This window comes from Cyclopterus lumpus, chromosome 10 (genome assembly GCF_009769545.1).
Source record: "Cyclopterus lumpus isolate fCycLum1 chromosome 10, fCycLum1.pri, whole genome shotgun sequence".
Taxonomy (NCBI): Eukaryota; Metazoa; Chordata; class Actinopteri; order Perciformes; family Cyclopteridae; genus Cyclopterus; species Cyclopterus lumpus.
Window position 1 is genome coordinate 21,630,834 of NC_046975.1, and position 15,642 is coordinate 21,646,475.

The 15,642-nt window shown below is 40.4% G+C and overlaps 1 protein-coding gene across 1 annotated transcript; it reads right to left on the reverse strand.

Annotated features, from left to right (window-relative positions):
- Window positions 1-11: 11 nt before the first annotated feature.
- tmem33 (transmembrane protein 33) lies at window positions 12-5,780 on the reverse strand. The gene is made up of 8 exons (XM_034543897.1): window positions 5,660-5,780; window positions 4,626-4,693; window positions 3,818-3,912; window positions 3,518-3,705; window positions 3,275-3,342; window positions 2,556-2,689; window positions 1,916-1,999; window positions 12-1,178 (listed from the first exon to the last, which is right to left on the reverse strand). Exons 2-8 carry the CDS (start codon window positions 4,671-4,673, stop codon window positions 1,049-1,051), a joined length of 747 nt encoding a protein of 248 aa, XP_034399788.1. The 5' UTR covers window positions 4,674-4,693; window positions 5,660-5,780; the 3' UTR covers window positions 12-1,048.
- Between the last annotated feature and the right edge of the window lie 9,862 nt (window positions 5,781-15,642).

Sequence of the window (15,642 nt, forward strand, 5' to 3'; positions counted from 1 at the left end):
CTCAAACCATATTCCTATTCTTTAATATTTTATTGGTTTAATTAAGAGATCATTTTATTCTGGTCATAAAAATGTGGTTTGTCTGTGGGCAAATAAACACATTTAACATGGCAGAAACAAATAAAACAAAACGAGAGCATGCAATAAGCATGAAAACTACATAGCAACAAACGAATGAAGCAAATTCAAAACGGCTTTCAAACTGAAAAACAAGGGGACTACGCATTCAAAACATGATAGGCATTGTGCAACTCTTTCAAAATATGAATCCAACAGCAACATGTCTGGTACCTTAAAACATTCTATAAAATACATCAGATATCTTGTTTCTCAATTCAACGGCTATTTTGACATCATACATACATAGATTTTGTAAGTTGTTAAAAAGAGTGGGTTGATGGCATTGATAGAACACATTTTAATTTAGGCAGTTAGACAAATCAAAAGCACTGGATTCTTTTCACATACAAAAAGAAAAAAAAGATTGGACCACATAGAAACTGCAAACAAACCCCCAACCGCCAGTCTATCTATGCACAACATAATCATGTTTTAAAAAAAAAGAGAACTTCTTTTTTTTAATTAAGTATAAGCACATTTCATTTAAGTTACTAATCTCAGAATGTTAATGTTTCATCAAATATTAACTGATTTTCATGAATAAATAAGGACATAAAAAGGAAAAAAAATTAACAACAGCCGGTACAGAACGATCACAGTTGATGTCTACTGCGCTGCATTCGGTGAACGTAACAAAGTGAGGGGTGTCCACCGCTCGAATGAGGTCACATTAAGAAGATGGGAAAAGAAATATCACCATGAGACTTCAGTGCATTACTGGCTGCTCTTCAACAGGACTGGAATATACAGAGAAGTTGGAGCAGAGGCTGTAAAGTTGACATTCAAAAACAAAAAAAAAAAACGTTCCTTCTGTTGATGGCAATGTCTGTCCTCATCAAAGTTTAAGTCACATCTTAAAATGGCGGAAAACCAAAACGGAACGAAAACAAAACTTCTACGTGGGTTTAAAAAAAAAAAAAATTTAAAATCAGACCACCGTGGGGGCGAGGCGGCTGATCAAGGCGATGCTGCTGAAGCACATCTTCCTGAAGAAGGCGGGGCAGACGGGCTTCATGATAAAGTGCTCCAGAAGAATTCGCAGCTCTGTGAACAAGGTGCTGGGGTGGAAACAGACTTGTTTAAATACTCAACTCCCGACGGCCCGGGAAGGTCATTCTAAAAAGGTTTTTACATTCGCGACCATGAGACCACTGCGTTACATTCTGATGACATCAACACGTCTAAAACATTTGTTAATTTCTATTCAAATGATTGTGCTAAGAAACAACTTTAAACGGCGACCATTTTCTCTCGTTCCCTTTTGTTGTGCCGCAGAGCGCAGCTTCTAATACAACATTATTATGCTGGATGTCACTATAATAATAATACGTTTCTGCACGTGCAGTCTGACTAATACTGCATTTGACAGGATATACAGTGCACTCTCATGTACAAAAAATCTAATAGCAACTCCGCTTCTGGATTACCTTTAAACACACATGACATCACTGTACCAAAATGTCTCTTTTGGCCTCCATACAGTGATACTGCTGGACTGATAATATTAGTCTAGTTACATTATCACTGCCATTCCAATGCCTGCAAGCATGACATTGTTTTTGGTGTTTTTTTTTTTTAATTATTATTTAATTTAAGTTTGCAATAAAATATATCTTTAATGAATCTTTAGTGTCAAACGATAAATGTCTCAGGGAGACGGCAGCCAACAGACTTTGAGAATTATACAGAAACTTTCACGGTTTCTTCACCCCAGATTCTGCCATAATGTATGCATGTAATAATGATATAAATACCTGTGCTTTGTTACAATTTAAAATATCATTCATCATCTTACCGGCAGTATGGGTTTCTTCTGGAAGTGTAGCGGAGGGTGAGGAATCGGTAGTAAATGAAAGGCAGCAGCAAGCTTCCCTGGCCACTGTCAAAAGATACAAGTGACAACCGACGTTACACAATTGTAGCTTGTTCAATGATCTAATCATAAACTATAACAATAATAACAAACGCCATTAGCGCAGTACTTTTCCAAAACTAATGCAATCCAATGATCATCTGGTCTCTTTACAGGTTGTTTTGAAAATGTGCATGTGAAACTGACGAGTCAGAATACTATTAAGGCTGATGTGTACCGATAGTTGAGACAGTTCAAACAAGACTGATTCGTGTGGTGAATTTGATAACTGGGATTAAATATACAAAATCTAAAAGGCAAATTTAGTTTATCCTTTAAGGTGTTTTGACAACACGGAAAACTGGTCTGTTTTGTTCCCTATAATCTCTCAAGTAGATCAGTAAAATGATAAACTTAAAGCAGAAAACTGTCTGAGAAGACAATCGGTCCTTCTACCATAATGTCATCCCGGGGCAGATAGTGGACGATAATGTAATGACGTTACAATGCAATAAATACAATATTAGTTAGGATCGGCAATATCTCGACAAAAACAAAAACAAAATAAACATGTGCCACTTACCTAAAGAGCATAAACACTGTGGCTGGCATCAAGAAGATCTCATTGCAGGCGATGAACTTCAGGATGTTCTGCTGATTGGATGTGAGTTTGTCCAGGAGGTTTCTGACGAACATCAGGCTGCTGGGGCCCAAAGACTGCAAAGAAAGATGAGAACGTCAGAAGCAGACCAGGCAACAAAGCGGCTATTAGTAGTAGTTTTCAGTGAGGCGCAGAGTATTCATGATATACTGATACAGAGAAGTAAATGTAAAAACATCATCGACCATGAGCATTATTTGATTTTTAAAATCCAAGTGAAATGGGAGTTAGAGCGTCTTGAGCTCAGGGGCGTTTAAATGAGAGTTGTGGCGACTTCACAGTTTGTGGATTGTAGCAGCTAACAAAGTAATATGGAGAGAGAGAGAGAGAGAGAGATAGGAAGAGATGTGGCTGATGTTTAAGTCATTCAAGGGAAACGTAACTGATTTTCAAAAGGCTCTGTGTCACTGCAGTGCAGGAATTTTATACAGATGAACGTTTTGCTGCCGGGTTAAAAAATCTGCAACGTTTTCCCTTTCAACTATCCCTGCGCCTTCTGCATCTAACAACGTACATGTGCGTGTGTTGAGCGTGTGTTCATTATGAAATACATCAGTCCAGAAGCTAACAGATGATCTAACTTCAGTTTCACTTTCATTAGGAAATGTCAGCACAGATGACTGCTAATGCTTCATACTCACATCAAGGACTTTCTTTGTGTAAGTGGTTGCGTGAAGCACAGAGAAGAGGAAGACTGGGAAGATGCTCACTGGACACAAGTGTTAAGGATCAACGTAAAAAGATAGAGAGGATTAAAACATGACCATCATGAGACTAATCAGAACAACTGAACGCGTAGAGTGCATCCATGTTTTATTATCATTTTAATGAGATGTACAGAACGTCCATTTGTCTTTTCCCACTATTTGGAGGTGAAAGGATACTTGTGATGGGGTAGGAGTTGACCAGGATGAGCGAGTAGAGCAAGTAATGGCAGCTATCCTCCTGAAGAGCCTGGGCCAGGAAAGCTCTACTCAGCTGGAAGCGTGGAAGCCTTTGATGCAAGCGGAGGGCACTGGTAAGGGCATTCGCTAACAAGGCTCGCTGGTAGAAGTTAGCTGCTGCATAGGGTCTGAAATACACAAACAGTCACAAATATGCTGACATTAATTCAAGCTGGGAGAAAGGAGAGTAGGGTGAAAGCAGCGTGTTGATGATGTTGCACCGCCGCTGATCGTACTCACCCTAAAATTGGTAGAATAAACATTACGGAGCAGTAGACTGTGAAGAGACGTGAAAGCCACATCGCAGTTTCCAACTTGTTACTCATTAAAAATTGCTGTGGGGAAAAAAAAAAAACAACAGGAGTTTTGGACTCAGAAAATGCAATGCAAAAAGTGGAACTTGTGGCGTCATGATACACAACATCATGAGTGGAAGGTGTACAACTGTGCTAATGTTTGAGGCAAAATGCGGGGAACACCATCATGACAGGATGGGTCACCTGTTCACTCATGTAGACCGACTGATTTGCAGAAAGGCTCAGCGCTTCCCTTGTGCTCTCTCTCTCTCATCGGTCAGCATAAACCAGCAAGACCCAAAAAATTACTCTGATCTAAAGACGGGAAATAAGATGCAGTTTTACTATCTCAGAGGACCAAGAAAAACAGAAAATATTCACAGTAGAAAAGACGACGGCCTTGAATTCTTGCCGCTTGAAAAATGCCATAAAAAAAACCAAGCGATTATTGAATCGGTGGCCGACTGCACAGCATATGCTATGAAATAAATACCTCCTTTGAGAAACTTGTGACGTCTAATTTATGAAGAAACAGCTCCAATTAAACTCTGCATACTGAGGTTTCTGCAACATTTGGATGACTCTCAGTGTCGGGGTTTGGATCTATTTTCTCAGAAACCACGAGAAGACGTCACACTAATGTTTGTGTCGGCGGAGTGAGTATTTATTCCCCATGACGAGTATCTTTGCATGTAGAATCAGCAGAGCGCATCTTACAAGGTGAGACATAGTTGGAAGGTGTGCCTACTTACCAATGGCCCAAGCTGGGGAGGAGGACTTTGTGGGTTTGTGTCAGCCATCTTTGGGAGTGTGGGTTGCTCTATTGGGGACACAATTACATCATGAAGAAATCTGACAAGTCATAACAACAGGAGTAACCACTCAATAACCTTTCCTAGGCTGCTGCAAGGAAAGATGTTTTTTATTTGCCAATTAGTCAGATGCTTATCCACCATTTCCCCAAAGGGGCATGTTCAAATTGATTGTTTGCCCGAAAAAACAAGTACACAGCCTTCAGATATTCAGCTGTCTGTCAAAGAGAAGCAGCTGGAATGAGATCATGCCTGACTTCTTGCTTCACAAAATGACAACAATTACTCTTCAAAATAGTTGCCAGTTACTTGTCAATCTATATTCATACCAGTGGTGTAATACACATTGACTCAAGTACTGTTCTCCATGCCACCATGTAGCTAGCTACTTTCACTCCAATAACTAGTTACATTTCAGAGCGGGTTATCGTATTATATTTATTTGACAGCTTTAATAAATTACATTACAAATCAAATACTTTTGACAAACAAGACACATGACCAAGTTACTAACGCCGCATAATAGCCCATCCCATCATTTAGCTTTGCTAGGGTACGCCGGCCCGACTAGCCGTCGCTTGTTTGGGTGAGTAATGACGAGCGTTACTTAAAAAACACTGTCTGTACTGACACACGAGTCAGTACAGACAGTGTCTGCAAACAATCGGCCAGGACGTCTGTCGGTGGTTTAATAACGCCGACGTGACGCCGGCAAATGTTAGCAGGTGGCTCTAGAATGTTCTCCGTTACCATCGTTACTAGCATTCGAGCTAAAACACTCAGCTAATGTTAGCTAGCTCACGCGCCCCGGTTACGTTTACTGGCGTTAGCTGTATAAAGGAGATTGCACAGAATGAATGCTCCTGGTTTATATGTGTGTGTATATATATATATATATATATATATATATATATATATATATATATATATATATATATATATCGTTACAGTAATATAAAAAGCACGCAGCTTACCAGCTGTATAGCGTCGAACAGTTACGTTGCGTGCTTGCTAGCTTAAGAGTGACAGGCTGCTGGTTCAGCACACTGAATGAAGTAAATGATCAGCTGACCTTCTGGAGCGTGCGTAGCGAGAGCGAAGGGAAAGGAAAGGGACTCTCGCGAGATTCGACAATGAGAGTTTCCTTGGATCATTGGGCAACACTTCCCTCTAGCGGAAAAACAAATAAACTGTACATATTTTCTCTATATTTTGTCTACATATCTATATATTTTTTTCTTCTTTATATATATATATATATATATATATATATGTATATATTTGATAAATACATATATATATATATATATATATATATATATACCTATTTTATATATATATATTATATATATACATATATACACACATATACATATATACACATGTATATACACATATATATACATACATACACATATATATATATACATACACATATACATGCATATACATATACATATAGATGCATACGCATATATATACACACATATATATATATATACATATATACATATATACAGTATATACACATATATATACATATATACATATATATAAATATATATATATAAATGTATGTATACAAATTACACGTTATGTACATTGTGCAAAACATTTGTAATTATGTATTATTGTCATAAGGAAATCCAAGGCTGTATTTACTAAACCATCTACTGTATATACAGTAACATATAACCTGTTCTCTCTTCATTCCAGCACTCGTTGCACTTTTTCATAACTCTGCACTCAGTTAAGTAACAATTTCACTTGTCATTTATGTTATGTTATTAGTTTATGTTTGTGTGTCCCTGTTAAGCTCTTAGCTTATCAACGTGTATCTTCCTGTGTGTGAGCACACTGAGAGCACCTGATAACCAGAGTCAAATTCCTTGTATGCCAATAAAGCTGATTCTAAATCTGACTGGTATGGATGCAATACAAATGATGCCTGAGTTTAAATATATAATTTACAACTCAAAAACTCAATTGCATCGTTTTAAAGAGAGTCAAGAATAAAACGTACAGAATAAAGGTGCCGACAGACACAATTCAAACCCAGACAGATTAGTTCCTGGTTTAAGAAAACAATACAAGTGAGATTCAGAGTTTAATTCATAAACTAGCTTCAGCAAAAAAAGTGTTATCTCAATGTATACTATATGTAAGGATCAGGAGATAAATGTATTGCTACATTATACTGTATAGACCTACATGCAATTTAAAGATATGTGGTAGAGGTGTTTTTTTTAATGTCATATAAAAATGGAAACAAAACAAATAGACAGTTATAATTCTTCATTGCACTAAAGGCAAAGGTATTGTTAAGATTTACAGGGCTACAATGATTAAACTGTCTCCTCTTTTTTGTTTTAGGTTTTGGCACCGATTGAGAACTATACTGCTTGCATAAAGATTATTTGGCTTTTGGGTATTTTATTAGAAAATAAAATCCTCCCTCGATGGTCAATATAAATGTTATTCCGCAGACTACCACAAGAGGGCGCACTCGACCAGACTACCACGTCCCTGCAGCTCGGCCTGTAGCCTGCATGCGTCGGCTGAATATTTTAGCTATAAGTGCACCTTATTTGGTCGCAACATGTTTTAAAATCTTACATCTGACTGCTGCCGTAGCGCATATATCCGCATATATATCCGCAGATTATTGGCACGAGTGTCGCAGGATGATGTGTTTGCTGCTGTTGCCATTTGAAAAATATAGGCAGTGTAAGCACTGTAGAATCTAATTATTTCTTTGCAAAACCTAATTAGGCATTAAAAAAGGTTAACGCCAGCGCCTGAAACGTTTTTGTTTAATAATCCCATTACTGACGGCTCATCATGTATAAAATGGTGCAGGAGGACACTAAGTTTTCCACTTGTTAAAGGGAATCTCTGAGAAATAGTCGCAGGTTTTTTTTTTACACTATATATCTGCGATTGGGAATTAGGGCTCGTAATTAGACCGCGGAGACTCCACCCGGCGCACAGAGTGAGTAAGGCTGCGGCGTCCTGCCTTGCATGCTATGTTTTCTATGTTTCTATTGTTGCCTCGTGCAAAACAAAACAAAAATAATACGTTGCGTGTGTTTTCTGTTTGTTTCGCTTCTTTACGTCGTCGTGTGAGCATTGCAGAGCAAACAGGTAGCAGACAGAGAGTCGAGCTTGATGATTCTTCTTTCTTTTTCTTTTTCTTTTTTTTAAAGCGTCAGCTCTTCTCGAACCATTACCAGTCACTAGAGAGATCAAGGTGAGAATTTAAATGAGGCATTTTTCTGCCCGAGTTTTTTTTTTTTTTTTTTTTTAATTTGAACGGGCTCTCTCTTCTGAGAGACCCGAGAGATCCCCGAAGACACCTTCAGAGAGAAAGAGAGAGAGAGAAAAATGAGTCCACAAATTCTAAATAATGAATATGTATAGCAGATGTACACAAAAGGGACGTTTACAGTGATGCAGAAAGTAGTCGAGTTGACACACGACGCACACACGAAGGGATGTCCTTCTGATATCCTTTTTTTGAAAATAAAATAAAATCCTCTTTTTTGTTGTTTTTCTGAAAAATAAGCTAAATATTGGAATTAGGACGAGTATGCAGCCTTTTGTGAAATGAGACACGGGGTTGCACGTGTTGTTGAAAGGAGAATCCACTGGAGGTAAATTGTTGTCGGGTTTTTTCTTCAGACATCGTTGGGAGATTTTCCTCTTTTCTCGGTCAAGTTCTACAACAAAGACAGGTTTCTACATCTTATAAGATCAATATATTTATATATATACATATATTCATATATTAATTTATATATAAAAATATACTAAATAAAGAACATAATCGAAAATAAAAATAAAAAGCTTAATAATGGGATATTTTCGATTAATACCTAGGAAAAAATCAAATCAAACCAGTCAGAAAATGATGTGGCATTAATAACGCGGGATTTTTAGAACGAATATTGTTATCAGCATTACAATAATAATAATAATAATAATAATAATAATAATAATAATATTAAGAAGAAGAAGAAGAGCAATGTTTTGTATTATTATCTTTATTATTATTATGATTTATGTGATAATTATTCATATCATTGTAATATTTACCGTTGCAACCTATATGTACAGCAGAAATACTGCCGTTACGATAGCAAAAGGCCTAATAACAACATGTATTTTGTATCGCGATGGTCGCTTAAAGGTTATCAACCTGCGGGCACTTTAATTCCTACATTTTATTTCATCCTTTCCTCCGAAGCTCTTCGGTGGAGAGAAAGAAAAGAAAAGAGTGTGAGTGACAGACCAAAGTGAACGCGTTCTAAAAGGAGTAAAACCGTCGTGTATGCTCAAAGGAATGCGCTTGTAATCGCTCTAGCTCGGTCTCGTGGAGCATTGGGCCCAAAACAAACAGGGTGTGGCGTGAGGGAAGCGAGATCAGGGGGGGGGGGGGACAAGCGAGGAAGACCACGGGAAGAAAGAGCGCGTTTGATCGGGGAAGAACAAGAAGGACACGGTGCATTTCCCCTCCGACTGGTAAAAGAAACAATCACGAGAGTTATCAACAGGCTTCTGGGGCCTTTCATCTCTTTGTTCGCCCGATCCGAGGAGGCGTTTCACACCATTAGTTCATGATGCTGAATTCCCCCTGGAAAGCTCTCTCTCTCTCTCTCTCTCTTATAATGTATATAGGACTCCAAAAATATAAAACACATTGTAATTAAACAATTAAAAGCACATGCTGTAAATAAATATACCTCCCTTTTTGACAAAACGTCACCAAAAAATGAAGCCCGAAGGCTCTCGTTTTATTTCTGCAGCTCGTTGGCTCATTTGCTCGTTTATACTTGTAATATTCCCCTTTTTTATTTTGGGAGGAGAGACTACGACGTGCAATATGTGCACCGAAAGAGACGCGGGGCGTTGCGTCCGTCACATATTGCTCCTTTTTGCTTTTTCTTCGTTTTCACTTGGTCCTCTGGTTCATGTATTATGCTGTCGCATGTGCTCAAATGGAAGAGATAATAATAATAATAATAATAATAATAATAATAATAATAATAATAATAATAATAATAATAATAATAATAATAATAATAATAAATGCACGTGTTTGGGCATCTTGTGGGAGATTGACATCCAAATTGATCCACCTTGATTCGAGCATATCGCGTTTTTGTGGGGGGGGCAGATCATCTCTGTTTTCTTGCAGGATTTTGTAGATTCAGATTCAGGCTCTCAACCTCTTTGCTTTCATCATTTTTTTTTAGGTATTTTTTCTTTGCATGCAAGACATCCATTTTACAGAGAAGGCTGATCCTCCCACAAGATCTTCACTGTGCTATGTAGACTGAGAACTCTTTTTTTTATATGCACATCTTGTCTCTGCACGTGCACAGACGGAAACCGTCACTGACATCTTTATTTTCTGATTCGCAGAAATGAAATCAGGGAGAGAAAATTAAAAAAAAGGTGAATTACCTTTCTGCAGGTTTTGGAACACAAGGAGTTAAACATTAATTCACCCCTATAACAGGAGAAGTGTGCGAACGCATTGGGATTGGATTAATGTTCAAAGAAAAGAGCAACTGGATGTTTAAAATATGTTATATTTATATTTTAAATATTGCTAACTCTGAATACAAATAACAAATGAAATGTAAGCAATATTCCTCTGTGATGGATACTGTTTTTTTAAATGTTGTTTTGTGTTTGCTGTCAAATAAATGTGCACCTTCTAAAAGGGCATGGGGGGAATCTGATGCCCACAATGAGCCATAAACCTATAAAGCCAAAGAGAATCCACTAGAAAGCTGACTTTTTCCCCTTTTTTTTTTTTTTCAGGAACCAAAAGCTTATGTTTGTTTCTGGGCTGAATGGGGCTCTATAATGGAGCCGATGGCATCAGGATTGTCACCACAAATGGTCTGGGCGTTTTGCAAGGCTGCTTGACAGAGCCCATTATGTCATTGGTCACGTCCCCTCCACTCCGTGCTCGCTTGGGCCTTGAATGGGAGTGAATTAATCAAACTGTTTGAGAGAGATCAGCCAACTTAATGCACTTTGTGTCAAGGTCTACAGCGATCCGAGACCCCCCACCCCCTCCTCAGTATACCTGCATGAACATATCCAACCAGAACTGAAAAAAAAACAATCAGGACTGAAGTGATTGTGACCTTTTATTCAATAGATCGTTAATAAATATCTCCCAAAATGATCCCGTTAAGGCTACCGGGACCTGTGCAATTCTCACCCTTATATATATATATATATATATATATATATATATATATATATATATATATATATATATATATATATATATATTTATATAGGAGAAATAGTTTACTAATAACTATAATAGTGTGATTTTTTTTGAGATGCTCTTCAGAGTGTCTGTGAAGGACAACAACACACCACTATATTCTGCAGATTTCCCATCAACGTACATTGACTATTTAAAATGTGGCATTGTGACCAAGCAATTAGCTGATTTAATTCATCCCAAATAATTGACGGATTTCTAACCAATAAGCAGCCCGTTTCTAAATCAAATTTTGTATCCTATAGAGGTTTTTTTCGGTGTCTGAGGATGTACAATTATTTTGATGAGTATACTGCTTCGGGGAATGGTGTGACACCTATAATTGGATGTCACTCATAATTTGGATAATTTGTGTGGACATTTCACGCTTGAGGATCCTGGAGTTTAGCAGCAGACACCACGGGGGGGGGGGGGGGGGGAGGGAATAAAATAATATATAATCAAAGCACATATACAGTCATCTTTGTTTTGTCTTTTTGTTCTTTTTGGTCCAAATGGTCCGAACTCGAGCTTTGTGACGTTATTGCTTCATCAAACACAATCCAAAACGTGAATTAATCAAAGCACTCTGCGTCGCAGCACGTGTGTGCACGAGAGCATTGTTGTGGCCGTAATGGATGGCTTTAAAAAAAATTAATGTTACGTTATTATTTCCCGTCATTTTCTGGAAACAAATTGAACATTTATTGCATATATATTAAAAATTACACAGTCGTCGAGAGAGGCTGATGTCTCTTTTATTGAGGCGCACCGAGAGGTGAGGTCTCCCCGGATCAATTTCCCTGTCTTGTTACTCTCGCAAGAGGATGTTTTGGAAAATGCCTGCACCGCTAAATTTATTCAGAAACGAATTCATAACCTGGAGGAGGGGGGGGGGGGGTTAAGCAATTTTGAGGGCGCCCCAGTTTTTTTTGTGGCCCCTCTTATCTTTTGTTTTGCGTTTGATTGCTTTAAGCTGCAAAGTTTCACATCATTCTGATATAGTGAAACCGGTTTTATTCTCACTTCTGCAGCCGTTCGTCCCCCCCACCCCCCAAAATAAAGCATTTAATACACTGGGTTTTGGGTGGCTTCACAAACATAGCCATTAGGCAGTCACAATGCTTTTATTGTGCACTTGATCTGAAAATAGAGGCATGGTCTGACTGCAGGGTCCAGACGAACCTATGGAAAAGGCCTTGTCTTTGTCCGCCTTGCGCGGAGATGAATGGCCCGTGTCAACCAGATGATTAGTTTGCACTATTAAATTGTCAAAAAGGAAGGATTTTTTTCCCCCCCTAATAGTGCCTTTTCGACGAAGAATTATGGAATTCAGAGTTGTTTGCGACTGCCGGGGGAACTTGCAGGGCTTCGCAGGGTGCGAGGGCGAAGGTCAGACAGAGTTCTCAGCGCTGCGTCCAGTGTGGCGTCGGTCGGAGGGGACGCGCGGGGACAAACGCGGCCCTATTTCCTACACACGATGGGAAAGATTATAGTCGCATGAGATGAAAGATGAAGCCACGCGGTAATGCGATTCAACGAAGATGAGGTGGGAGAGCCCCCACCCACCCCCCCCCCCCCCCGTGCGTAAAATGCGCACGGACGCCAAAGAGACGCGCCGTTTGCCACCCCAACAAGGAGAAGGCTCGTCCCACGAGAGCATATTAAAAAGATCCCGAAACAAATCAAACTAAAAATGGGACTTTAAGATCATTAAAATACGTTCATTGCATTTGGTGCCAAGTGAAGCGCCGTGATCTCTCCCCGCACATGAGCTGTCTTTCCGCGTGTCACCGCGCTGCTCCACCCGGGGGGGGGGGGGGGGGGGGGGGGGGGGGATACAACCCTTTTTTTCTCCTTTTCTGCTCAACCTCCATTCTAGTGCCAACGTTTTGTGTTAAATGTTAACAACTTGGCCCGATCCATTTAATCGCCAACAAAAAAAATCAGTGTTGACTCTAACACTCGCCTCCTTTGTGCCCATTATGCGGCTGCCCTCACTTGAAGATTTATGTATTTTTGATATTAAATTCCTTCTGTCATCAAGACTGCTCTCTTGTTTACTTTTCTTGACCCGTCGACCTCGCTCCCCAAACTTTCCCATATTTAACGCGGGACCCCCCCCCCCCCCCCCCCCCCCACACCCTCACCCACCCAACTTCTTCTGCTCTATACAGCTGAATGCTGCGCGGCTCCTTTTGTTGGCATGTGCTGTTTGCACTGTTCTTGAACTTCAGTGCGCCGCCCTGTTCCCCCCGTCCTGTACTTTGAACCCTTGCTGAACGATATATTCCTCCCTGAAAATAACGCATGCGCATTGTTCTCGAACTCATTATAGGGCGACTCTTTGTATCTCCATTTAAACACAATATACATATTCTGTTTGGCTAATAATGTCTGTCGTATTTTGGTCAACGTGGTCATCAGCTGGTCCTTAATGTGTGATGTAAGATGTCTGTCGGTGATTCATCCAGCGTGGACGCGCTTGACGGACGCCCATATTATACCTTTGCCCATATATGACGTCCATGTCGCCTATACAAGCCTCCCTCTGCTGCCCAGCTTGCTAATTAGTTAAACAAACGTTCATACTAATGATCCCACTGGCCCGGTGCGCTCTCGGGGTTTTGTTCGCCGACTTTGCCTCAGCTTCTCCTGCTGGAAAAACGTGGCCCCGCTGACCCGAGCGACCACGGCGCTGTGGAGACGGCTGGGCCGCCCTGTCCGGAGTCCAACCCCCCCACCCCCCCGGGGGCCAAAGGGCAGCGTCCGAGGCCTCGGGAATGCCACCACCAGCTGCTCGCGGTGACACCATTTACAAAGGGGGCTTTGGTGAGCAATGCTTCTTTCTGTGGTTGTCAGTGTGACAGTGCTGGCTTGACATTTATTTACTCTCTCACTGGACCACGAGCCACCAGTTTGGTTTCAATGGTGAGCTACAGAGTTTAGTTTGCTTCCAATATCTCTGCTGTTACTGTACATCTAAAGTGGGTGCTTCTTTCCAATAAGGCCCCCTTTAGAAGAGTATAAACTATGCGTGTTAATAATGATGTGTGTATAATGCGTTATAGATTACAGTAACAAGGGACACATTGTGGGTTTTGTAAACTCTCTGTGACCCTTTGACCACTTGGGCTGCTGATCTGGAACAACATCCAACGATTTGCCTCTAATAAACCTGATTTAACACATTTGGCAACTCCAAAATGTGCTTATTAGAACACAGAAGGCAACAAGCATTTAGAAATGCATTAATATACCAAGAAAGACAGAGCAGGAGCAGCCAAATGGATTTCCCCCCAACCTGGCAACCCAAAATGGGTCTATGATAACTATTATAAGCCCTTGCAGCCTGCTTTATTTTGGTCATCTTCATGTTTTGTGTTTGAATGTTGGTGCTCCATTCACTCCTGCTCGGGTATTGTATGACACGAGTCAGAAACACATTAATAAATCATTCCTAAAAAGGTTTTAATCATGGTTTTAAGTTGTAATAATAATAATAATAAGTGTATTATTTTATTTTCTGAACTGTTTAACAGCCAACAGAAGGTTTGACAACTTGCCAACACCAACTGTCTTCTTGTCCATGAGTTTTATCTGACCTCTAAAGCATTATTAAATGCATCACTAATCGTTATTAAAGCCATTACTTCAACAAATACGCCCTTTATAAATGGTGAGAAACGCTCCTCAAATAGTCGTGTTTATTTATACCCATTAATAACCTGTGGTAACCTGAGCAGGAGCACCAGTGCTAATGTCTTGTTGATATTCATGCTGTCACAGCGGGCTGCGAGGGGGTTTATTTTAGAAAACTAAAATCCTCTTGGTGTCCCCATCCTCCCCATCCTCCCCATCCTCCCCATCCTCCCCATCCTCCCCATCCTCCTATCATTTCAAACGTTTCTCTTTCCGCACAGCGCCGCGCGGTTAACACCGGGCCCCCATTACGCGTCGTGGTGTGTTGTCGCCTCGGTGTTATTTGGACAATGTTTTGGGCCCATTTACCCCCGGACCCCGCAGCTCTGCGCGCTCCAAGGAGGTCTCGACAGAAATTGATACTAATTGCGGGGACTGTACACTGCTGGCTGGTGGAGCGCCTGCAGGCAGTCGGAGGACCTGCTTGTCACCGCCTAATTGACAAGGGCTTGTCTGTCCTGGGAGCAGCTGGTCCTTAAGCACTGGAAGCACAATCGCAATCTTGACACGGCCATCCACTCGCCCCAAGGACTTTTGAGGGGAAAACGCCGGGATTTATTGAATCCCCCCCCCCCCCTCCCCCCTTGTTGGGGTGACGCTTTAAGTAGACGCAATATATATATAGGCTCATTTCCACGGGTGTAAAAAAAAACACTCCCCCGGTATTAATAACAGAAGGTGCCAATTAAGGGCCATGACAGGTGACATTTCTCGTGACATTATATGAATCACCTGCAAACGAGACAAGCGCGCTCGCGCAGGTGGTAAATAAAAGCTTCAGAGCACGAGAGAGAGCCCTCGTGGTCTGAGATTCTTACGTATCGCTACATTCTACATGACGCACAATGAGGCTGTATATATGCGCACATCGGGATGAATGCAGGGGGGATGTGTTGCGCCAGCCATTCAGCCGCGCTCACAAACAACATCAACCCCTCACAGTAAACATAATCAATTCACTATTCT